At 35.7% G+C, this 26690-nt stretch overlaps 1 protein-coding gene and 1 non-coding gene across 2 annotated transcripts; one reads left to right on the forward strand and one right to left on the reverse strand.

The window, feature by feature from the left end:
• Positions 1 to 8980: 8980 nt before the first annotated feature.
• On the reverse strand, positions 8981 to 26210 carry RAB11A (RAB11A, member RAS oncogene family). Its single transcript, XM_031955341.1, has 5 exons — positions 26016 to 26210; positions 18285 to 18480; positions 17871 to 18064; positions 16308 to 16388; positions 8981 to 10790 (listed from the first exon to the last, which is right to left on the reverse strand). Exons 1-5 carry the CDS (start codon positions 26053 to 26055, stop codon positions 10651 to 10653), a joined length of 651 nt encoding a protein of 216 aa, XP_031811201.1. The 5' UTR covers positions 26056 to 26210; the 3' UTR covers positions 8981 to 10650.
• Positions 26211 to 26618: 408 nt separating this feature from the next.
• Positions 26619 to 26690, forward strand: TRNAQ-CUG. Its single transcript has one exon. It is a non-coding gene; the product is annotated as a tRNA-Gln (tRNA).

The following is a 26690-nucleotide window of genomic DNA, read 5'->3' on the forward strand; positions in this document are numbered from 1 at the left end:
AAGTTGAGACATTAATGGAGAGCTAGTGGAACATTTTGGGGTTAAAAAAAAAAAAAATACAAATCCTGGGGAGAAAGTAAAGGAGAAGTGAGGGTGGTAGAAGAAAAGGGAGGCATGGGGAAGGGGAAATACTTTAAAAGCATCAATTAATATGATACCTGTATGTTTGGGCAATGTTATTACTATACCCATTTCTTTGATCTTCTTTTGTAGTAAGTTGTTTTTTTATGGTCTTCTTTAGTATCAAGGTATAGAGAGATGCCTCATGCCATCAAATTATCAGTGCATCAAGTAATTATGACTATATTCTGGTTTCGTCAAATCTCAATGGCTCCAAGTCATGGTCTAGTTGTCTCAAGAATTATGTATGTCAACTCAAGTGGAATCCTTTTAATAGTTTTAACAATTTAATTTTCTTCCCCTTTTGGCCTAAAGATAGCTATAAAGCTGTGATTTTTACAGAAACACAAACTATTTCCAGAGTAGAAACTTTCTTCTGTGTCTAGAGATGGTTCAGGATAGTTTTACCAACTGCCATCAGACATAAACTCTTGGCAGTGTCAACCAGTTTCATTAAGATCTCCTTTGATCTGGGACTATTTTTGTACTAAAAACTAGCTTCCAAAGGAAGTTTTAAATAGTCATTTGTAGAACATAATGAAAGGCACCTACACAAAATAGCTAATTTTTTTTTAAAGTGATAATCTTTGACATTTAAACTTGTTTTCAAGCAATTCTTTGTAAATTTTGAATCTGATGTAGTACTGAGTCTAAATGTGTAAAGTTAAACGAGAGGCAGAATTAGGAAGTTAACTGTCATGGGATTTTTTTTAATGTGACCAAATAGAGTGATCAAAGAAAAAATGAACTTTGATCAGTTGTAGCATAAACAGAACCATGGTAGAAGTTACTTTCAGAAACTAGGAAGAAATTTTTCTACTTTAGAACCAATTATTCCAAGACAATGATCACCAAAATTATTGTTTCAATGGACTAGTGATCTAAGTCTAGGTATTCAGGGGTTGTAAGTCTCAAATCACCACTAATGGCATGATAGAATTTTTAGCAGTTTAGGTAATGTCCTATTAAGACAAAGCCAACACTTCAAAAACCTTAGAATAGTATTCACAAGAGAACTTCAATGGCAAGCTGAAGAAAATTTAAAAAAAAAAAAAAAAAAACAACAACAAAACCCATGTCACAACTGTACCTCGTCATTCTCCAACATTGATCCATTCAGCAAGGAGCACTTCCATGGAGTCCACAAAGAAGTAACGAAATGACTAGTGAAGACAGAACTGTTTCTATATGGAAGCAAGAGAGTTTCAAAGCCCTTAATGCAAATGATAATCTGCTGTATAAAAAAAAATTAATAGTTAAAGCATTAGCCAAGAAAGAAAAACATTTTTTTCCATACATAGGCTTAAATGGAAGCAGATTTTCCCATTGTGGGATGATACATAATATATACATGAATGCTGCATGTATGCATGGGAGCAAATGGGTGATCAGCAATAGCAATTTTGTGTTCCAGAAAAGCCTTATAAACTACAATTCAACATTTATTTTATAGGTCCAGGTAACTTTTACATAAATATATGTAAATATTATATATGTATATAAAAAGATTTACCTCAATTTCAGGTCAGCCAATATTCAATTATCTTTATGCTGAAGATCAACAAAACATGGATGGGTGAAAAGATAGGTAAGACAAAATTTAGCCACTACTTGCAAAATCTTTTTTAAAGTTGGCAGTTGTGCTGCTGATTTGCAGCAAGCAACAGGCTTCAAAATGTTAAATATTATCCCCTTTCCCTTTCCCTAGTTATTGTCCAATAGAGGTATTCTTGAACTGGCTAAAAGCCAGAATCTAGACACCCAAGAGGAAGAAAAGAAAAGGTAAAAAAGCACCATTAACCTGAAGTAAGTAACTTCCCAAAGATAATTGAGAATTGACTGCAAAAAAAAATATTTCAACCATATATTGGCTATTGTTAGGTAATGGTCTAGCATTAGCACAAACATGTTCAGCTGCCAGCTTAACCAGGTACATGCTGTTTCTGTAGACTTAACTGGAAACTTATAGAGATCCATTCTTTTGTTCCAGATGCTGTATTTTCAACCAAATGAAGTGATGTGCATAGAGTTCAAAAGAAAACACACATACACACACTCTGCATGATAGCATTAGATTAGAAGCTAGACTATGAAATGGCAATAATTTTTTAAAAATAAGACAGATTTGTAATATATTTGTTCACTGTGCAAAGGTACTGTACCTTGTACAAAATAAAATGAATTCCTCTCAACCTGTGTTTCTCAAATTGCTTTGATTTACAGATCCTAAGAATTCCTAAATAGCATTATAAACTGACTATATTTCTAGATTATACTTGATATGAAGTAAAGACAGGACTAATCCAAACCCTATTTAAGAATTTTTCATTATAAGCCAATGCATGTTTTTTTTTTTTTAATTAAATAACTTTTTATTGATAGAACCTATGCCAGGGTAATTTTTTACAACATTATCCCTTGCACTCACTTCTGTTCCAATTTTCCCCCTCCCTCTCTCCGCCCTCTCCCCAAAGATGGCAAAAGCACCAATGCATGTTAAAAATGAAAAAGGAACATCTAAAGAATGCAGAGTCTTTTAGAAAGGTGAAAAAAGGCTTTGGCATATTATCATTCTTGAAAAATTGTACATGCACATTACTAGCACTCACAAGGCCCTTACTAGTCTCATTGCATTCGAAGGGATGAACAAAGATAACCATTGCTGCTTGTCTTCAGCTGAGGGGAAAAAAAGGACAAAGGTACTTCTGTGGAAGGGAAAGTTGAGACCACTTCATTTACATACATTTGATGAACAGCTTTCTTCTGTCAAAAGTTAACCAACAGCATATCCAATTAGGGATGTAACTGCTTCACTACCTCTTAAAATTCTAATTAGTAAAGTAGCTAGTTCTATAATAAAAATGCAGACACCAAATCAGAGCTTACTCTATTCAGCCAAAAGATACAAGTTTTAAGATTTATCCCTTGTATTTTCAAAACTTCTGTGTGTAAACCATTTAAAAATCCTATATTGAAGTAATTTGAATTCAGTTTACAAGGCTTAAATGGTATTTAAGAAATAATTCCAGTTTGATAAGAGTGTCTAAGTAAAAAAGAAAAGATAATTCATGCCATTGTTAAAAGATTAATATTCATCAGAAACAAAGAATAACTTGAGAGGTCTTGCTAATTCTCAATAGCAAGGGCTTAATATTCGAGGGGAAGACTCATGTAATGAAGATTTATGTTTCAAAAAGAGTATTTCCCAAGAACAAAGACAAGATAGTGAACATTACCAAATTCACTAATCAATGGCGATCACTGCATGCAATACTATTAAGTCAGAAGCTAGATGGACAGCAGCAATTACATTAGTTAGTGACCTATCTGATCAAGCCAAAATTATTTACTACAAAAGAAAAGTACTACTATACTGGAGGGAAAAAATAAGCTCTTTCCAATAATCACATTTTTAATGTTTTTTTTTTTTTTTCTAATTAAAAGTATACAATGATCTTCTACTAGACTATCATCCAAATGGAAGTAAAATTGGATGATGGGATAAGGTCTCTAAAGCTTTAGCCTCTTATTTTAAGTTACCATCCTTTTTGGGGAGGGGTCAAACCCTGTCCTCAAAATATATAGGCAAAAATCACATGAAAAAAGGCAGTCTTGTAGGAGAAAGTTTATTTGATAAAGATTTTTTTATGCATGTGCACCCCACCAATTTTTACAAAACTGCCAAGTTGTTAGAGAATGCCAAGTAGTGACTAACATCCTTCATCTATCAACAACCACATGTTATATGCTAGACATATGAGTTGACTTCTTACTGTACTTTGTGTCACTTCTATTTTTTGAAGGCAGAGACCATAAGCTCAGTTCTTTTGTGAAAAGTCTAGCATTAGTGTTAGCAACCATGAAAAATTGGTTACATGGGGAGAGAGGTAAGGTTGAGTTCTCAGGATGAAATCCTATTCTGAGAAGGGAAGTTCATGAGTCAATAAGTTTCAAAACTGGCCTCACTGGTGATTAAAAGCCATGTGGTTACCTCTATTTGCATTTATAGATATAGTTCATGTATCAAGTATAGTTGAGCCTTTGCTTGGTACATTAATAGCGGCAGAGGGAAGGGAAGGGAATCAGCATTGAATAGCTCTCTTACTATGTGCACTATGCTAAGCATTTTCACAATTATGTAATCCTCACAACAATCCTGAGAGATAGGTGGTGTTATCCCTATGTTTTATAAACTAAGGGAAACAGATTAAGTGACTTGTCCAGGATCACACAGCTAAGTGTTCAAAGCTGGGCTTGAACTCACACCTTGTGAGTTATGCTCCAGATATTAAAGGCTAGCCTTCACCTAAGATTACTGAGGCAAGTATCATTTATATCTTTCACTAGTTTGCATTATTACCTAAATATCCAAACAATACAACATATGCTAAGCACACACATTTGTTTACATGTAGATGTTAGTTGTTGTTTTATCTCGTGTACAATCAGCTTATTTGGTACAAGATTCTAAAAGCAAAAATATGATAAATGTAAAGAATATGAAAATCCTTATCTTAAAAAGTTCTAAAAAACTGGAATGCAGAGAACAAACATCTTCCAATTTACAGTTTCCATAGCAGCCAGTTCCACAGTAGTACAATACATGATTCTTGGATACTTCCTTCTGTAACTGAAAGTCTTGCTACAAATACTATGAAATGTTCTTACTTAGATGGAATCAGCAGAGAAAGGAATGAATGTTTTTAATAAAACAAAAGTATCTTGCAAATAATGCAACCGATCCCGTAACTAGCTTCTGAAAATGTTTTTTTTTTTTTTTTTTTTTTTAAATAATAATGTCCCTAAGTCCATACTTATGTAAAGTAAGGTCCATATCCCTATATCTTTAATTTTAAGATAAAAACATGTCATGACTGCAGCCATACCATTTAAGGGAAAATGTAATCTGACAAACCTGAATCTGAGTTGGAGTATAACTTGGTCACTGAATCATACAGTCAACTAAAAGATACCTTAAAGAATTCAAATTCAAGTCCCTTTATTTTATAGACAAAAATAATATGCTCACTTATATTACCCTTTAAGTTGCACATAATATCTTCCTTACAACAACCCTGTTAACTTCTTTTTGATTCTCCCAACTGTCCAAATATGCCTTCTTATTTTGCTTTACTAAATACCTAGTTAGTATTTATAGGTCACTTTAAGATGTTGGTGTTGTTCAGTAGTCAGACTATACACCATGTTTCTGTTATTCATAACAATAATAAATTGTTATGTATAATTTCTTGTTCAACCGTTTTTCAATCTAATCCAACTCTTTGACCCCATTTGGGGTTTTCTTGGCAAAGACACTTTTTTACCATTTCTTTTTCCCAGTAATTTTACAGATAAGGAAACTAAGGAAAATGGGGTTAAGTGACTTGCCCAGGATCACACAGCTAGTACTGAAGCCAGATTTGAATTCACAGAGATGAGTTCTCCTTACTTCATGCCCAGTAGACTATCCAATGTGCCACCTAGATGCCATTTTTAGGTTTACAAAGCATCTTACACCATCTGTTTTGATCCTTACAATAAACCCTGCAAGGTTACTAGCCCCATTTTATAAATAAGGAAACTGAGGCATGAAGATGTGACTTGTCCAGGAGCATAATTAGAACTCAAGTCTTCCACGAGTCTTATCTATTATGTCAACCAGCTGCTTTAGTTTCTTTTCATTCCTCACATTCCATCAGTTGTCAAGTAGTTGCTTCTACCCCTAAAACATAACTCATATGACTTCCTAGAGCCTCTATTCTAGTCCAAGTCTTTATCAGCTCTTGCCTGTACCAATGTAAAAACCTTCTACTTTGTCTTCCTGACTCCAGACTCTTAACTCTGTATTTCACAGCTGCCAAACAGATATTTTTTGGGGGAGGCAATCAGGATTAAATGACTTGCCCCGGGTCATGCCACTAGTAAGAATATGAGGCCATTTTTGAATACAGATCCTCCTGCCACTTATCTACTGTACTACCTAGCTGACCCCATGTTTATTTTATTAAAATACCATTCTATGTCACATTTCTTGCACCATATTTCTCTCTCCTCCAAAACCAGTAATATTCACAAAAACTCTAGTGGTTCTATAGCCTTTCTTGGACACACTCTTCATCACTGGCCTGCTAGCTATTCATCACCCATAACATTTCATTTATCACTCCTTTTCTCTGGCACAAGTGGCCTTTCGTATACTCACTGTGAATAATTCCAGAAAATAATTCTTTTAAAGCACACTCAAGTACCATTTCCAAAAGAGTTCTTTCCTGAAATATGAGCACTCTTTTCTTGAAATTATTTTAAATTCACACAGAGAAGCACACACCCCATCTTTAAGGACTTTACACTGTATTTGAATGAACTTTTTGTTTTTGTAGCCCTCATATAGTGACTATGTCTTTAATGTCACTAAATACTTAATGTTTACTGAATTGAATTGAACCCTGTAAGGAAAGTGACCAAATCATTATATACCCCCATTTTATACATAAGAAAGCTAAGGCTTCAAAAAAAAAAAAAAAAATAAAGCAATTTGTCCACGTTCACACATATAACTTCAAAACAAGACCTTTTAACGCTCAGTTAAGGCCCCCTTTTTACTTTAAAAAAATAAGGTAACTGTTGTTAACATGAGTCATTAAAATTTTAAACTTAGCATTATGCCTAAAATCTGCTTGTAACAAAATTTACTATAGAAACTTGAATGTAGGCCATTACTAGAGACATGCTGCAGTCCATTTATATTCGCCACTTATTTCTATTTTGTTCTTTGCATTATCTGCAATTTTGACTCTGCTAAGACTTGTGTTCCATGATTCACAGAATTACTAAGAGAAAATTGGGATTAGATATGTGTTTGTATCAGGGAATATTCTTGTGATCATGGAATGCACTATGTGATGTCTTAAATGCCATCCAAAACCAACCCCAAATCAATCTGCCCAAACAAAATGTCTAATTTTGCCTATTTTCTCTCTCTCTCTCTCTCTCTCTCTCTCTCTCTCTCTCTCTCTCTCTCTCTCTCTCTCTCTCTCTCTCTCTATATTTATATATATATATATATATATATATATATATATCTGGGACAAAAGGCATTTTTCATCCATTCAAATTTTTGTTACCGTTGAGTTAACGGTTCATTCTTTTTCTTTTTTTTTTTTTTTAAACTAATTTCAACAATCTAAAAAACATAACAAAAACAGAGTTCATGCATATGTTTTTAAGATAGTTAAAAAAAAGAAAGGTCATAGTTCAGACTTGTTAAAAAAGGGAAAAACAGAAACCCTAATTTGCAATTCTTTGTGGGCCCAACAGTTAACAGCAAAATAGAAAAGCCAATACTACTTTCTTTATACTAGTAGTAATAAAAAATAAATACAACTAGCTGACACTCTATTTCTATCTCTAGTTGCTAATGTATTAGAGCCATCAATTTTTAAAAAGTGATTTGTTACAATGAAGAAACTGTTTTTCAGTATACTAGGAAGTTTTAAATCTATTCCAATTCTTTCAAAACAAGAAGATGCAAAGAAACAAACAAAAAAATAGTGTATTGGAAGTTACTATTCAATAGGTTGAGAGGAAGGGATGAGATTAGGGAGTAGTGAAGAAAGATGGGGTGAGTGAAGCATATTCCTCAACTTATATATCTAGAGTTCAGGTATCTGTATGAGACAAAATTCTTAGAAGAGATTTTAGTGCTTATATCATCCTATTTATCAAGACATTATCTATGTAGTTTGTTTTTGTTCAAGTAGACATCAGTAATGAATTTCTACTTCTTCACCACTCTCTCAACCTCAATCAACCCGAGTTTAATAAATTAATAAGCCATGACATGGCTGAATTAAAGCAGGAAAAAGTTCCTGGGTTCCTACCTGATTCTCACATTCTCATAGAACTGATTCTAGATGTGATCAAACTAACTTAATTGCCAATTCACCTTACTCTTAAGGGGAAAAAAAATCCTAAATAGTAAATTCATTAGCTGCCAAAAAGAGACCAACAATTTTAAAAGCTGACAATTGTCAGCTTATATTGTGTGTGTCAATTACTGTGGATTGAAATTTGAAGTTACTTTATCCAAAAAAAACCCTAACAAAAACTTATAGCCAAGTCTCTTGCTTCTATGAAGCCTAGTAAGCTAAGCCCACTTTTTAAAGATAAATCCTTTAACAAGATCTCTAATAACAGTTTGCCACCTTTTTCCTTTGAAAAACTAACCCAGATGACATTTTAAAATATAATAGCTATCTTACAGTGGAACAGGTAAAAGGCAAAAATAACTACTGCAATGATGTAGAACGTTAAACCAAGTTACCACTGCTTGTTTCTTGTGAGACTCTAATAAGTAAACTATTCAAGATGAAAGTATCAGAACAGCAGTCAGGATTACTGTTCAGAAACTGCTGCATGATCATGAAGAGCCATAAATATTCAGTAACCTCAATGCATATGCTCAACCAATCAAAATTTATTAAGTACCTACTCTGTGCCAAGCACTGTGCTAAGCACTGAACTATTGGTTCAGAACTAATCTAGAAGAAAGCATAACACTTGCTCAAACAAAACTCAAATTTAAAAAGTCCCAAACAGTCTTGAGCCATTAAAAAACTAGGAACATTATTATGTCTATAACTACAAAGGAGTTTACCTAAAAATCATCAAAATTATGATAATCACTATCAAGAAAATTTATCTAATATTTATTTTCAAGGAGAACTTAGTATATATAATTCTAGTTTCACTGTCCTATTAACTCCACACTTACTATTCTAATATAGGTCCTTGTATCTTTTAATGGTTAGGAAATAATATCTATGGATACAGCCAAGTCATTCAAAGGAAAAATATAATCTGACAACATAGGGAATAGTCCCCCTGTAACTGTTTATTAGAATATGAATATATTTTAAATCAATATCTTAAAAAAAAATCAAGTTACAGTACATGCATAAAATACAAAGTAACAATTTACAAATAGATCAATAGCATCTTAAGAACCAATACACTAAAAGAATAAAATGGCTACAAAAGAAAACCAAAATTACTGACTACAGCAATGCCTTCCGTGTGCCCCACACTTCATGAGCACCGCAAAAGACTGGCCATGAAATATAATACACTGAGTATGCCCATATGTTTCAGGCTGACTTTTTCAAAGCCTGAATAACCTTTAGGACTCTCCTATAACCTTAATAGATTTCACTGCAGTTGACACAACTTTTTAAATTACTTCAGATTAAGCGCTTATTGTTCTCAAATGGAAGGGGGAAGGGAATTAACAAAGGAATATAGACTTTAGATATTAGTAATACAACTGCTTCTTTTGAAAAATGTAGTGGAAAAGAAACATTTCAGAACTGTTTAGCTTCTAAGTATGTTTTACGTAAACTCAGGATTTTCTTTTAGCTTGAGCACTAAAATATATGCCTTCAAAATTGCATACCACATTAACAGAACCTGACCTTTGGCCATATCCTTGAGACAGTGGAACCAAAAGACAAGTTTAACTTTTAAGTTTCTTGACATGCTGAAAAAACTCAACCAAATAAATCAGCATTTTAAAAATAAACCATACTGGGTATTGGGTTTATGGGAGGGGGGAAGGGGGGAGAACTAGGCCACATTTTATTTCTTGGGGGTAATAAAGGAAAAAATCCACCCATTTCAAAATTTGGTACTTCTAGCATTGTACAGATTATTTATTGCCTGAGCAATAAAATGCCGCCTGATCTGCCACTGTGAAATTAAATCATTTAGATAGCTCTAGCTGCCTCGTCTAACTGCAGAGGAGGCACCTCAAATGGAACTTGAGTCTACAGCCTGCCATGCTCATCACTTAACATGATGACCTTCTGTAAGGAGAGAGAGAAAAAAAAAATCTTTTGAATTTTGCAAAGCAATCCTTAAGTCAGGAAGAGTTTGGTGTGGGTTTTTCCCCCTTTCCCCCCACAAATTGGTGAAAAAAGAAAGAAAGAAAAACTATTATACCACACAAACCTATTAAGGCATTTTAGAAATTGTCTTTCCAAATAATGGATATTTATGAAGCTCTTAAAATTCTGCTATTTATTTTTATAACACAATTTCTAGATTTGGAGAGACTGCACTGAAGAGAGAATACATTTTTAAAAAATCATTCTGTGGTAAAATGTTTAGTTAAATACTAAGTATTCTTTGATTTGATTCAGACCAAAAGGTCTGAGCTTTAAGCACTTGAGTTTGAGCATTTACCATTGCAATAGACCACCCTGATGGAAAATGAGCAATAATTAAGGAATCCAAACATCCATTTTATTAAACTAAGGCTAGTGAGGGCTTCGCATGAAAAGAAGCTGCAGTCATTTGGGACAAGTAGGTGATTTTATAAATTTGAAATTAAAAAAAAAAAAAAACTTAAGACATAAAGAAATTCAGAAGTAGTAATGAAACACAAAAAAGTGACCACAAGAATTACAAATATATTTAAATCTCGGACCTGGGGAATGGACTATACACAGCCTTCTAGGGGAGAAGCACAGAGCCTTATATGTTCTGACAACACTGCACCTTTGGCTTGTTTTCAGTGGTTGGTGAGACATGGATAGGAACCACATTGTTGCTTGGAGACATGTCATTTTCACGTCTGTCTGACATTTGCTTCTGAGAAACAATGCGATATATTTCTGTATAAAAAGAAGAAGTATTTAGAATTTTGTATTAATAAAACTCATTAACAGCTGCTATCACAGAAGCTTGTGTTAGGGGTCACTTTCTATTCCAATGGCTAAATAACTGTTTTTCCTCTTCAAGCAGCCAATGTTTTATTACAGGTTTCTTTGGGGGCACAAAAAAACCAGTTTCTTCTTTCTTTCCAAAAACAAAACAAAACAAAACAAAACCTCAAGAGATTAATGAAATACCTAATAATTTAAGCCAGGAGTCCTCAAAGTTTTAAAACAGGGGGCCAGTTCACTGTCCCTCAGACTGTTGGAGGGCCGGACTATAGTTAAAACAAAAGCTTTGTTTTGTGGACCTTTAAATAAAGAAACTTCATAGCCCTGGGTGAGGGGGATAAATGTCCCCAGCTGCTGCATCTGGCCCGCGGGCCGTAGTTTGAGGACCCCTGGTTTAAACAGTAAAACATGAACTGAAAACTTAGATTAAAAATGTTACCATAAGGAAATTCAAAAATCTTGGCCAACAAAAAAAAGTCTGAGAACACTACTGCTTCAGCAAAGGAGATGTATAAACCTTCCTTATCAAATTCCCCATAGATTTGTCTGGAACAAAATATGAAACACAATTTTACAAATATTGTGAATTTTTTTTTAAGGCAATCTGATATAGCAGAAAACATTCAAAGTTTTTTTTAGCACCTTGGCCCATTGAATGAGTTAGAAAGTTATAAATTTTAAATAAATTTAAAGAACTATATACAAACTTTTATAAAAATCAATAGTGAAAGACATGTGGTACAGTAGTTAGAAAACAGACCTCAGACTTGAGATCAAGTCAGGCTATAGTGGAATGCCAAGTCATTTAACCATTAAGTGATGTGCAGGCAATGCTCTAAGAGAGTAAAATGCAGAGCAGAGGACAAATGGCAGTGATAGAGGGAGTTCTCTCACCAGGTCCCTACCCTAAAGAAATCAGAGGTCTGGACAAAACAACAACAAAATTAGAAAAAGTTACTCCAAAACAAAACCACTTGGCAAATAAATGATTGCAAAAAACTAGCATAAGTAAGCATATGTATACTTTTTTTTTTTTAAAATTGAAGTGGTTTGTTCTCTGCCATATTTTGAAGTAAATAACTCTACATAAAAGCTAAAAAAAATTTTTTTTAGTGGGGATAGTCAAAAATTGATTAACTCAGGTTTTCCAGGGTAAAGAGAAGAGCAACCAAAGTAGCAGCTTACATAATAACAATGTTATTCATTCATTTAAAAAAAAAAAATCACAAACTGCATTTCTTTTCTTTCCCCTAAAACCAAATTCCCCTGATTCATTAATTTTGTAAAGTACTTAGGAAAATTTTACATGGCAAAAGTCATAAAATTACAATTTTTTTGGAACTAGCTTTTTGGCCTCTTCCACACCATCATTTCTTAGAGGAACAAAGTGAAGTCACAGAAGCTAAATCGACTTTCTCAATGTCAGGTAATAAGCAACAAAGCCCACTAGTCAGTTCAGAACTAGTAAAAGAAAAAGCAAAGAAAATTGATATGGTAGAGACAGACTTCTGAGAACTGATGATAAAAATTAAAATGATGTGATTACCAAGTAGGAAAGCTGAACAGCCTTGTATAACATTATCTAACTACCAAATAGTCTTTTCTGTATTTGACTCACATTGTATTTATTTCAAGTCATTCTTCTAAGATCTCCCCCCCAAAAATGTCCAGGAATCAAAGCATTATCATTGAAAGAAAAGAAGAGTTTTATTAAGGAAATGAAATAGAGGACAGAATTTTTTTTTAAAACTAGAAATGGCACAAAAAGGTTGCTAAATCCACTTAAGACATATCCAGTGACCAAAGGTTAAAAAAGGAAAAACTTTGATAAGGAGGGGAACAGGAGGAAGTAGATATCTCCTGACTGGTCTCTAATTAGAGAAAAATATTTTTAAAACAAAAACTAGAAACTCAAGGAACTAGGTAAAATGGGTAAGTTTTCCTTACTTTAAGGGCAATGAATTATATATTTAACTTTAGAACTAAATAGATACATACAACTCTCATACTAGAGAGGCAGCCTTGCTATAGTGGAAAAAGCCCTGACACAGGAATCAAAAGACCTGGATGAATTTTAAACATAACCTACTTATAATTAAATACAAAAATGTAATAGATGCAATTTTCTACTTTGTGACAAATGGTAATAATAGGTACATACCTTCAGAAGGATTATAAGGTTATGGAGAACAGGGTGGTTATTTAGAAAAAAGATATAAGCAGTTTCCAATGCTTCCTCTAACCAAGTAAAGATCATTTAAAAAAAAATAGTGGCACAAATTCTGCTACCACCACATAGATACAGCTCTAAATTTCACCAATATCAAAGGCAGTGTTGAATGCTCACTTTGGTAAAGATGAAATGTATTGGAAGAAATTCCACCATACAGGAAATTCCCACAGCATTCATGTTATAGACATGAAGTGTTTTTGCTAGTTTTTGATGGGTAAAAAAGGTTCTGCTTTATTGGTTTAATTGCCTTTCTTTTCCTTCAGAGAAATGACATGAATAAAAACTATTCCAAATTATAGAAAATGAAAGCTAAAATATGTTACTACTACTACTATTATGTGATAATTCGTAGTTTTGATTCTTCATCCATTGATTCAAGTCCACCTTTAAAGGAAGGAATAGATATCCCTGTGTTAACAAGTATATTTTGAAAATATCTTTAGCAAGCGGTGACAGATTGTGTTGCGGAAAAGAAATCACTCTAAACTTCATGGATTAATGGCTTAATTACCAACATACATCACTGCATGAGTTTTAACTTCTCTAGAGTTTAGTGCAGCAAATCAGTATTATGGTGACTTGACACCCTTTCAAAAGATTACCCAAGTCCTGTCTGTATGATACAGGAGTCATACTATTGCTAGTAAGTTGCTCACTTTTCAAGCATCAAGTTCAATTCAAAGGGCGATATGTAAACAGTCTTTCTACAAAGTTGAAGCAATTTTTCTTGCAATTAAATGTTACCATTCTGTACTCTTAACTCACCTCAAAAAAAAAAAAAAAAATTTGCTATGGATCAATAGAATAAAAAAGTCAGCAAAAAGCTTAACTGAAAAATGACATGAATTGATATTTACCACAGAAATCATCAAATTGGGTATGAAATGAAAGTCTTCAAATAAATAATTCAACATCATAAAGTCAGACAATCTGTTAGTATTTACCTCAAAAACATAAGCTTCCAGGGCCAGAAAGTATGCCCCACCTGGTGATTAACAAGCAATGTGAGGTGGAATGGGGAAAGCAGAGGATTTAGGATACATCGAAGTTTGAATCCTGGCTTGTATACTAATTGGCTGTTTGAACTTTAAGCCTATTTTTTTCATCAGTAAATGGTGATACTGAAACTTCTACTACATACTTCCGGATAATAAGAAAAACTCTTATGAATTATGAATATAACCAATGAAAACATTTTAAGTTGCCACTAGATATCAATAATTCCTTCTAGAAACCCTACAGGCATAAAAGAATATTCTTCTTTCAACTTTAAGAATCATAACAAAAATTAAATGGGAAAAAAACAAAACAACTTTCCTCCTCTGAAAATCAGAGTCCTGAAAGAAATGTAGGTGGCAGTGAAATAACTTTTATTCACTTGAGTTCAAATGCTTCCCTACAAGGAGTGCTTTTGATACCACAAGTTTCCTATCACTGCTGATGACATTTTATATATAAAAATATCAATTGATCTGGAGAATAGTAATGTTGATAAGCTCTCTAATACATCATTTGGTGTCCCCCAAACTAATTTTTCTCTTAAATGAAGCTATGCATTCATGTTCCTTGATGACCCCTTTATTTAAAAAAAAAAAAAAAAAAAATACGAAATGTCACTGCTAGAAGATATCTATCAAATTCTCTAATTTGGTGTCATTCCCCCACCGCCCTCTTATAGACAAGTTAGTGGTAGAGCGAGAACTAGAATCCAGGCTGATTAGCTTTTAATCTGAATCCTATTATTTTTACCTTCTAACATCTCTCAAAAAATTCCAATGGTTCTATATCACCTCTTGGATAAAATATAAAATCCTCTCATTACCATTCAAAGTCCTTCTTACCTTTGGTCCCCTTGTATAATTCTAGTCTGCTTAATACCTTACTCACCACAGTACACTTTGTGTGATCCAATGACAATGTCCTTCTTCCTATTCCTCAAACAAGATACTCCAAATCTCTCCCAACTCTGGGCACTCTCCCCTATGCTTGCAATCTCTCCCTTCTCTTCTTTGTCTCCCAGCTTCCTTCATGTCCTACAAAAAGACTTTCCTGATCCACTTCAAATGCTAGTGTCTTTTCTCTGTTGATTATCTCCAACTTACTCTGTATATAGCTCGTTTGTACACAGTTGCTTGCATGTTGTCATCTCCATTAGACAACAAGCTACCTGATAACAGGACTTCTTTTTTTTTTTTTTTTGGCCTTTCTTTGTATTTTTAGCACTTAGTACAGTGCCTGAAATACAGCAGGTGTATCATACATGACTGCTGACTTACTGACAGTGTTCTTCCCATCATATAACACACTGAGTCTGGAATAACTCAGGTGATTTAAAAAAGTATAGGATTTGTAGTCATGCTATAGAGTTAATCACTTTTTTACTTGAGCCATAGTCTATTTAAAAGGACAATTCAGAGAACAGGTCCAAAAAAGGATATTTCACCAAAAAAGCACCTGACAAGCCCCGATCTAATTATTTAGTTTTTTTTAAAAAACAGAATGTAAAAATTTGTAGATTATCCATACTACCACTACAGTACAAAAGACAGCAAGCTTTTAAATGTCTATATGTTATCATATACTAAGTACCACTACAGAAGTACAAAAGGCAGCAAGCTTTTAAATGCCTTGACCTGCATACCCACCTTCCAAAACTTAAGAGCTTAAATTCTGATCTTTATCCACCACTATATTCCAGCCTTTTCTGAATGCTAATATATGCTCGATTTTTACCAAGCATGAAACATGCTCCTTTTATATGTCAAGAGAAAACAATGTTGAAGGTTTTTCTCATTTTAACTTAAAGAAATGAGAAAAAGCACATGCTGAAACATCTACTAAAATTTAGGGTTAGAGCTGCTTCAGAGGTATCATATTTTTTCCTTGTCTTGATACTGGTATTTACCTAGTGAAAGTATATTCAAGGACAATTCTGTACTTGTTACCATGAAGAAGAGAATAGGCAAAAGAGAAAGTGAACACAGTTTCCAAAATATTACTTGACTAGATATTAGTCGGGTAATTTTAGACGGCAAAATTCAATAAGCAAGAATTGTAACTAATTTTGTGCTCTGTACTGTTATTACACCATTGAGTTTTCCAATTATATTCACTGTGTAGTACCTTCAGATGGGCATGATATTTATTTTCAACTTCAGAATTCATTTATTTAAACACAACATGTTACCCAATTTTCAATTCCAACTGGTATAAATTCAAAATACAAGCCTTACCTGTCAGGATTGTCTGGAAAGCAGCTTCTACATTTGTAGAGTCTAAAGCAGATGTTTCAATAAATGACAAGCCATTCTTTTCTGAAGGAATACAAACAGACCAAAAAGCCTCTTTGAAGTCATTACCAACCAGATCAAGCCTTAATACAAATGAAATGATTTTTTAACAAAAACACAACCATGTAACAGTAGAAGCAACAGAATTTTTTGGATCATACTACTTCAATTACTTAGGTAACCCCCATCATTATACATTTTACTAGAGTAATCTATTACTCCCTTCCTTACTTCATCACCCCACTTACCCCAAAGAATTAACAGACACCCTTGTTGAAAATAATACATCAAGAGGGTACATCCAAAACATTATTAAAGGTAAGAATACTATTTAACCCAAAACATAGTTATTTATGCATGCCAATTTTGGTTTTTATATCCTTCACCTCCAAGAAGGTGTATCTAAACTTCTAAAAACACAATGACTACTACATAACAGGTATTCGGTACATGTTTTTGAGTCAAGATATAAATTACATATTCCATTTGTATATGTCTTTTGAAGCAAGTTTCTTAGCCAATTCACTAAAACGTAATAGAAAAATTCATTTAATAAAATAAAATAAATCAAGAAAAAAAAAAGTCAAGAAAATCTCACAAGAAAAGAACGTGCTACAATAAAATAGCGGACTAGGAGTCAAGAGACTTGGGTTCAAACCCCTGGTTTCTGCCACTAACTCATTTTGTGTCTGAGTAAGGCATATCAACTTTATATTTGCTTTTTCAAAATCTGTAAAATGAGGATATTGCATTTGGTTATCGACAAGATCTCTAAGAGAAAAAAACTCAAGAGATTAAGAATGGACAAAATGACAAAACCCTACATGCAAGGTGACCTAAATATCTTAAAACAATGACTCACTGTTAAAGAGGGCTTGGACTCCTACCACTCACACTTGGCAACACCCAAAATGGCATAATAGACTTTTAGGTGTATAAGGACTTTTAAAAGAGGAACTGAAAATGACAGTAAAGCACAGAACATTTCTTAATAGAGAAAAAGAAAGAATAGTTGAGGTCATGCCTACCCTTCCATGCGGTTACCAGGAAAAGAGTAATATCTACATTCAAACTTTACCTACAGAAACACAGGCAGCACAGCCCCTAAAGAGAAGGGACAGAATGGATATGCATAGTCTAGGCAGGTAGACACAGGATATTACAATTCTATCAAAACATAAGTGGGAAAGTGTCTTCTCTATTGAAGTCATTAAGGAGAGTCAGACACTGTTGCAGCAGTCTATAGTAAGCACAGGGTGATCAGGTCAAGTATCTACAACCCTGTGCCTGTAAGGAACACATAGCCAAACTATGCAAGAAGCACAAATTTGCACATAGTTCATGCACAAACACTTATTTCACTATTAGGAGGCTGAAAAAAAATTCTTAAAATATTATTTTAAAATCAAGTATCCTTCCCAATAGCACCAAAAAAAAAAAAAAAAAAAAAAAGCCATACTTCACTACCAGGCAAAGTCTTATCATACAAGTTGGGTCACTCATTACCTGCAAAGGCTCTTGCTTCATCTGTAGGGACTGCTCTGAGATGACGTAAGTCACTCTTGTTGCCCACAAGCATGATAACAATGTTACTATCTGCATGATCTCTCAATTCTTTCAGCCAGCGTTCTACATTTTCATATGTAAGATGTTTAGCAATATCGTAAACCAACAAGGCACCTACTGCTCCACGGTAATAACTGAAAAACAGGAAAATTTTGTATTAAAAGATTAACTATAACTATGAAGTAGGTAGGTGGGGTAGGTCCAACCATAAAACAAACAAACAACCAAAAAACCCCACATTCTTACTCGTAGGATAGTTATAGATACTTGCACATTTCACAATGCCATACTTTCATCCCAAACCAATGTAAGTACTGCAAACTGCTTCATAGAATCTGGATCTCCTTGACTTACGCTGATGTTATAGCTCGATATCGCTCTTGTCCTGCAGTGTCCCATATCTGTGCCTTTATTGTCTTCCCATCAACCTGGATGCTTCTTGTTGCAAACTCCACACCAATGGTACTCTTGCTCTCCAGATTAAACTCATTTCGAGTGAAGCGAGACAGAAGATTACTCTTTCCTACTCCAGAGTCTCCAATGAGGACAACTGAAAAAACAAAACAAAACAAAGTACTATACTTTGCTTCTAGGGAAGTAAAATTTAGCTTAAATAACAATAAACAATAGACACCACATCGAATTGTTTGATTTTCCCCCAAGGAACTCAGAATATGTACCTAGCTCCTGCTACAGCAGTGCTAAGATTAATTTCTTCTTTTTATTTTTTACCAATGTCTTCCTAAATATTGTTACATAACTAATTACATTAGTTCATACATCATTAAAACACCTTAAAACTAAAAACTCCAAATCTACTGAACTGACAACAGTTAAAACTATTAGCCACTATGAAAATTAATGCTAATATTATTATCTTAAATGACAGTAATTTGAAGATAAGATTATGTGGTCCACCAAATACAGAGTTGGAAGGAACAAAAGTATCTGACAAACAATAAGATAATAGAGGATTAGGGATGGTGTGCAGAGAAAGTCCTACTCAATTTCAATTTCAAATTCTAGAAGTTTAGTGTATTCACAGGAACCACACTCCAGGTCAGATGAAAAGGTATTTTGCTTTTCAGTACCAAAGTGAGACACCATATTAAAAAAATATATACATAATATCTCACCATTCACAGCACAGAAACTAACATGGCTCTTTAAATACTTTTATCAGATTGGAAGAAACAAGCCTGGGACAGGAAAGACTGCTCAGGCTACTAAAGGGAGACCCTAAGAGTACTGCCTAATAATTTGGCTTTTCTTTAAATCAAAGTAATCCTAGCTAAGGGGGAGAGAGAAGTGAGGTTGGGAAGGTATGGATTCACTTATAACATCTTGAAATTTAAAAATTTAAAAAGTAGGTTTTGATGAAAAGAATTCAGTTCCATGACAAGAACCCTTTTACATTCCTCATAGTTTAGCACAATGCTTATAAGGCACACAGCAAGATACTTTGCTGACACTACAGATTCTAAAGTACTGATGTGGGTACACCCCTATAATTTAACTCTATAACTTAAGAGAGTCTTCAAGTTACCAAGGCTGAAAATTCATCTCTCTGAAGTCAAGCTTAGCTTAGCTTAGCTAGATTGACCTTTGTCTAACAAGATAAACTATTTTATCATAAAAATTTACAGACAAGTTAAAAAAAAGGGGGATAATTTTCAAACCCAAAGAACAAAATTTACACATGTGATTATGCATTTAATATTTGAAAAGTGAAAAATGGGAGTTAAGCATTTTTCTTTTAAAGAGTAAGATGAGTTTCAGAATTTACATTAATCTAGCTTGATTATATTAACTGCCTTAGCCAGACCTTACTTAGCTCAATAGACAACAATAGAATGGGTTAAAGCATTTTTTGCAAAGGGAAAAGTTTTATTATTTTAAGACAGCACACATTCCTGCTACTAAACAGTAGTTCCTCAAACTTCTAAAGCAACTAAAGATTCTACAAACTTAGTCTAGAAAAATTAACAAAACAAAGTTAACAATAACAAACAAGGGAGTGCCTTATAAAGAGGGATAGGGGATATGGGGGAGAGAGGTGGGTAGATAAGAGGACTGGAAGAGCTCACTGTACTCTGGTCAGAGAGCAAAGACAGTCCATTATGCATTCCTTCCTTGCCACAAGATCGGATACAAGCTGGCCTCTGGGCATTCTTGGAGGGAGTTACTTTATCAAAAGCATATCTTTCTGGCTTCCTTGGTCAGCTGATTCAGCAAGAAATCCTCCAGGACTGCAAGGACAGCATGCAGCACAAAGTATAGTTTTTAATTGCTAACATTGTCAATTCATAGCCATCTTAAGAGATCATAACAAAGGATATGTTAAATGTTAAGTAGGATGATAGATTTAGTGCAACAAGAAACCTTAAGAGGCCAAACCCTTTATTTTACAGTTGAGGAAACTGAGGTCCAGGGGAACTCTTAAGTGACTTGTCCAGGATCAAAAAAAAGATTAAAGATTGAGCTGTCTTCCAGACAAGTCCAGCATTCTACCATACTACATAAGTATATATGCCAGCTACCATAGCCTACCTTCTAGACATGAAATCAAATCCATCATTATACCCACATCACAACTAGATTGTCCAATTTTCTACTATATTAAATAAAGCATTCTGGAAATTTCCATTTCTAGTTTCACTACCTAGCAGAGGTATAAATACCTAACATAAGGGTGGAGCAGAAGGAGCAAAGAATTTCGAAAGTATCAGAAAGATACCAGCCCTCCAAGAACTAGTCATTTAATTCAGACATAGCAAAGCCTCATCTTGAAGACAACCAACCATGATAATATACACCGCATGTAATAAGAAATCAATCCCACAAAAAAATATACAATAGATTAAGTAGGTGGTTTGTTTATTTTTAAGTTTAGCATTCTGGTTAAAACAACAACACCCCTCCCCCACCTCCCCCCCAAAAAAAGATCTTTCTTTTGTTAAAATGCTTAATGTTCTGATTGCTTCATTCCCAGTTTCAAATTCAGACTGATATTGATCTAATTTTACAAAACAAACAAACAAACAAAAAAACCCCAAAAAACCAAAAACCTAAAATCTTTATGTAATTACCTCAAAGAACAAAGCAATGCTAAAATAAACACACTTAGCTGCAAACCAAAATTAATCCGTTAAAAATTCCTCCTATCAAACCAGTAAGATATACTATGAATTAATTTTAGCACTACTTTAATTTTTAACACGTTTACCTGAAAACAACTATAGTAAATATACAAGTTATGGCTTAACATACTACCATAAACTCACTAAATTAAATAATAAATTAGATATTCACATTAGCAAATTGTTTACATTCAAAGCTATTCAAATATGGAAGATTATTGAATATGACAGCTTTCTCCAGTAGGAAATGTCTAAGAATACTTTGGGAGAATAAAAGATTCTGACATCTAGAAGATAATGGTTTTATTAGCACAGTATTGCTAAGAACACAGTATTGCTAGTGGGAAACTGACTCAAAATACATCATAGAAGAAAACTTTTTTCCGTTCTGCATATTTCATCTCAGATTTTCTTGAAAGGGCTCAGCCTGTTAGAAGACAGATGTAAAATTCATGAAAAATCATCCTCAAGACAAAAAAGAATATAACTTTACTTCTCATCAAAAGAGCAGCAAAATAAACTTGCATATTTCATGAGATAACACATATAGCACTTTACAAATCACAAAGCATTCTATAAATGAATATTCTTAATATTAGGTTTAAAAGGTCAAAATTTACAGGGTGAACTCACTGGCTTTGACAGAAAACTAAGTTATTTTTCCTCCCAGACTCAAATTTACAATTTTATTTACAAATTTAATTGCAAATTTATGATCGTACTTTCTGCCTTTAAAATGTTAAAATTAAAACTATGCGAGGTACTAGTATTCTTTACTTCTTGGAAAAGGATCTCAAATGCCTATCTTCTATATTATAACATTTCAAATTAAAAAGCAATTCATTTGAGTGCTATAAGCCTTATTTTAACAATCTTTAACAATTAAAAAAAATCTAACAGTACAGACTCAGAATGACTACCATTTAGCTAAATAAATTTAAGCTAATGAATTATCAACATCAAATCTTAATACTTAACTTTGTAAAATATATTAAATATCAGAGATGCCACAAAAGCCATGTAAACACTAATGTTCATATTATTTAATAATAATAATTGATATCTTCATAGCATTTACTATGTGGTAGCACTGTGCTAAGTACTTTATAATTCTCTCATTTGATCCTCCTAACACTCTGGCGAACTAGGTTCTATTATCATCCCCATTTACAGATGAAGAAATTAAAGTAACTATGCCCAGGGTCACAAATGGTAATCTACTTTAGCAAAGGCAGTAAACACCTATTATGACATCTTTTTTTTAAACAGTCTTTAATTTGGGGGCTATTTAACACAACAAATATAAAATAAATAAATAATAACTCTTAAGAAGTCTTATTATCACTATTCTTTCTAAAGGCATTTCCAATGTGCACATATATTCCAGCAACAAGACATGTTTTTAAGTCAAAAAGTCTTTATAATTTTTCCAGATTCAAAGTTGAAAAAGAAAAACTAAAACAGAAAGCAAAGTTCCTAAAAGCAGTTTCTACTGACAATCATCTGAGAGTTAATTACTAGTGAGAGAAAAGGAGAAGTAAATTTGCTGGTTCATCTATTTTTAATCAATGGAATACCCACCCAGAAACATTTCCAGAAAAAATGTGACTGAATGGCCTAGTGTAAAAAATGAGACTTGTAACTTCCAGGGGGCAAAAAAAGGTAATCTTCTTTTCAAGGAATCAATCACAATTTCTTAAAGACTTACTAGGTGGCAGACACTGTGCTAGTATTGCTCAAGCCAGCCATCTCTTCATTCTCCACTTTGTTGCTCTTCTTTGCCACCCTACTTCCATCTCTTTTCTGCTTACTTATGTGTTGTTTTACCCCAATGGGTAATAAGCTACTTAAGGGAAGATAGTGCCTTTATTTTTTCATCTTTATATCCCTAGTTTAGCACAATGCCTAGCACAAATGATTGACTACTAAGCAATGAAGATATGAATATAAAAGTGTGAAATAACATCCTTATGATTTTACAATCTACTGTGGTGAGAAAAAGAGACAGAAGTTCAGATAACTGGAAAAATCACAGACCTTCTATAAGAGGTTTTCACCTGAGCTTAAAAGGGAATCTTAAACAGAAACTCAAGGTATTGGGAGTCACTAAAAGAAAAGATGACATTCCAAGTACAGACAAGTTTGAGCTCCCAATGTCCTACACCTCCCCACTCCAGCCACTGACACCTCCAAAAGCTATGAAAAAAAAAAAAAAAGGGGGGGGGGCACAAAGGCAGGAAATAGTATGGGAGAGGGAGGGTAAATAGACATTTTGGCAGAACCACTAAGTGCCCAACAGAGACTAAAGTGTAATCAGCCTAGAAAGATAGTCTGGAGCCAAATTGTGAAGGTCTTTAAATGTCAAAACAGTTTGTATTTAATTCTAAAAGGTAAAATGGAGCCACAGGAGTTTCTTAAGCAAGGAGCAACATGGTCAGATCTCTCTCTCTCTTTTTTTGTTATCTACTTCAGTTCCTTATATTCATTAGGTATTCAAATACTAGATGAACAAACATTTAATCATACAAGAGATCAAGGTCAAATTCACTAAGGCTTCAACATAGTTTAGCCATTTTCTCAACTTGAATCTGCTTTCCAGTTCTACCTATCTTTCAGACAACTTCCCATTTACAATCTGCACAGACAAATTCTCTGAAGGCAAAAGTCATCCTTACCCTCAGAGCCACTGAATCTATTTTTTATTGTACCTCCACACTCTACAGTGATTATTGAGACTCAAGCTTTCCTGTCAATATTCACTGTTAAACATCTACATCCTAATCTAATATGAAAACTGATTTCAAAGACTCTACTTTTAATGATTGGAGAGAAGCAGCAGCTTTCACCTCCTCTAAATCTTTTAGTCAGTTGGGAAAGAGCACCTTCTACCTAGAGATAGCCACACCTCATAAGGGTGATGTAATTCATACTAGGAAAGAAAACAGTCAGTTCTTCCTTACATTAATATGGTAATTCCGAAGTTCCTAGATTTGCCTAACAATCCCCAAAGTAAAATGAGTTGCAGCAACCAAATTTAAATACAAGTAGAATGCTTTTCTCAGCAGGAATTTTTAAATTCTCTTCCTTAAATAACATCTGGACTTCTCTAATTGTTTTATGAAATTAATTAAACTAGCAAATTAACTTGTGAAATATTTTAAAGAGTTCACCGGTTTCAGATCTGATACTATAAAACCAGAAGAATAAAGATATATTTCCCTTCCTAATCCTTGTGACCAACACCTATATGCAAAAACCTAAAGTAGATATTGTTCGGAAAGATGGAGCTTTTCAGATGGAAAAAAAAAGAGGCTTTTAGAACATTAAGTTTTTGGTTTTGCTTTTTCTAGAAAGTCTATTACTACAAGATATTCAGCCTAAATTTAAGTATCTACTTGCTGTTTCACTTAAATTACAATCTTCCCTTAAACAACCAATTCAAAAGTTTCATGAGGCTCGTTTTAAATACTTTTTCAATGAACTGTTTTTTGAAAATACATCCTAGTCTCCCCTTGAGATTTCTAAAATTCACCATTTGCAGTAGCGCTATAAACACATTCCTTAAAAGGGGGGAAATTGTATGCAAACTACTTATCCCAAACCAGAAGATGGACTGCTTACCGGGAAAGGACTCCCCAGCAAAAAGAGGAAACTGAATACGTTAAGCAGATAACTACTGGATGAGTTGCAAAGAGTAATGTTTCCTGCAGTATTAAGCACCAATGGCAAAGCTAGAAATAGTCAATCTGCTCTAACACTCTTTTCAAACTCCACCCTCCCACCGTAAAGCTTTAATATCAATGGTTTCTCCTTTCTTAGTAATAATCTTGGTTCGGCACCCTCAAGTGCCTAAGTATACAAGGAAAAGGCGCTGCAAAATCATACAGACTCTCCAATCTCTCACGAGGAAAGCGGTTCCCTTCATCGTTTGTTTATCAAGGATTTAAAAGGTTCTCTTTCTGGGCAAAAGCACACTGACCAGGCTTTCCTAAGCGCTCCAGAATTTTGTCTGTGAGAACTAAGCACTTGTCCGCTGCTCAAAAAACAACAACAAAACCCGTATACGGCAGTTCCTGGGACCCTTCTTTTCTCACCCTGGGAACCCGGCAAGGTTGGGTGCTGCTGGGCTTGCAGCAGGAAACAATCAGACCATTGCGATAAAACAGGCCGTGTTCGTGCAATGCACAATCTTTCCAGCTCAGCAACTGGGCCTTCAGGTCTGGCAAGGTGAACCACCCCCACCCATCGGCAACCCCTTCCCAGGAGCAGAGTCGGAGAGCCGCCCTCCCCCGCCGGCCCGGCCCGGCCCGGCCCTGCCCTGCCCGAGACATGGGAGCGGCCAGGGAGTAGGGGGACAGACAGAAGCCATGCAAGCCTCCGGGTGCCTGCGACGCACCGCGGGGCGGGAGGGTGGCTTGGCTCGGCTGGGGGGGGGAGGGGCACGGGGTTAAAAGGGAGGGTGATGGGATTCCTTCGGCCTCCGAGTCGGCAAGCGCTTGTCAAGCGCCTACTGTGCGCCCGGCACTAGGGACGCCAACACTCCTCCCCTCAGCACCCCTGCCAACCCCAGGATCCTGTTCTAAGTGGGGGAGGGGGGGAAGGGGACACACGCTAGGCCAGGCTAAACAGAGAAAGGTGCCCTCGGTTCCAGGTGGGGTGGGCGGAGCCGACTGCAGAAGGGAAGGAGGACAGAGCTAAGGCCCGGGGAGGAGGACCGGGGCCCGGCCCCGGAGGAGAATGAGGAGGGAGGGCGGGGAAAGGGTCCACCAAAGCGGGGAGCTGGGGGCTGACATGGGAAGTGAAGGCGGTGGCTCGGAGCCGTCTTTCAGGAGCCCGCCGAGACTAACCCGGCCCCGGCCCCTGTCCCGATCCCGGCCTCGGTTCTGAGGGGGGCCGGTCGGCTTGCCGGCCGGGAGGGGGATGGGCGGCGAGGCCGCGGCCTCACCTTTAAAGAGATAGTCGTACTCGTCGTCTCGGGTGCCCATGGCGCGTCACTGGGGGCAGAGGGGCCGGAGCGGCAGTCGGGCGGGGGAGGGGGCGTCACTTCAGGGGGAGCCGAAGCCGGAGCCGCCGCAGAGACTCAGAAGCCGGACGAGGGTAACGCGCCCCTCCCTGTCCCTGCGCCACTTCCGCCAGCCCTGCCCACCCTCTCTCCCTCCTGGGAAGTACTTCCGGGGACCCGGACTCCACCCTCCCCGGGCGCGGGTTCTTACTTGTTCTCGCCGCCCCCCCCACCCCCCACCCCCCGCATCGGGCCGGAGCCACTCGGACACGCGCCCGCCGGCCGCCCGCTCCATTCGTGTTCTAGTTCGGCGTACTGTGCCGGGAGCAGGGGCGCTCCCCCTACTCACTCTCCCGAAAGCACTGAAGTGAAACCGAGGCAAAGGACTCCCGCAAACACACGAACCCACCCCGTTCCCCCCCCCCATAGTCCGGAACTAGGCTCCGGGAACACCTTGCTGAAGAAGAGGAGGGATAGGGCGGGCCTCTTAGCCGGGGCGGGGCTAGCTCACTATAAGGGGGCCTTGAGCGCCAGTGGCGGTATGGCGGTTCCATGGTGTAATGGTTAGCACTCTGGACTCTGAATCCAGCGATCCGAGTTCAAATCTCGGTGGAACCT

The sequence above is a fragment of the Sarcophilus harrisii genome, chromosome 2 (genome assembly GCF_902635505.1).
Source record: "Sarcophilus harrisii chromosome 2, mSarHar1.11, whole genome shotgun sequence".
Taxonomy (NCBI): domain Eukaryota; kingdom Metazoa; phylum Chordata; class Mammalia; order Dasyuromorphia; family Dasyuridae; genus Sarcophilus; species Sarcophilus harrisii.

Coding starts and splice junctions, on each gene's coding strand:
- RAB11A (XM_031955341.1), bottom strand. CDS start 26,055: ATGGGCACCCGAGACGACGAGTACGACTATCTCTTTAAAG. Junction 16,389..17,870: donor TGAAGCAAGAGCCTTTGCAG/GTAATGAGTGAC, acceptor GTATTCCTTCAG/AAAAGAATGGCTTGTCATTT. Junction 10,791..16,307: donor TTTCCAGACAATCCTGACAG/GTAAGGCTTGTA, acceptor CTTTTTATACAG/AAATATATCGCATTGTTTCT.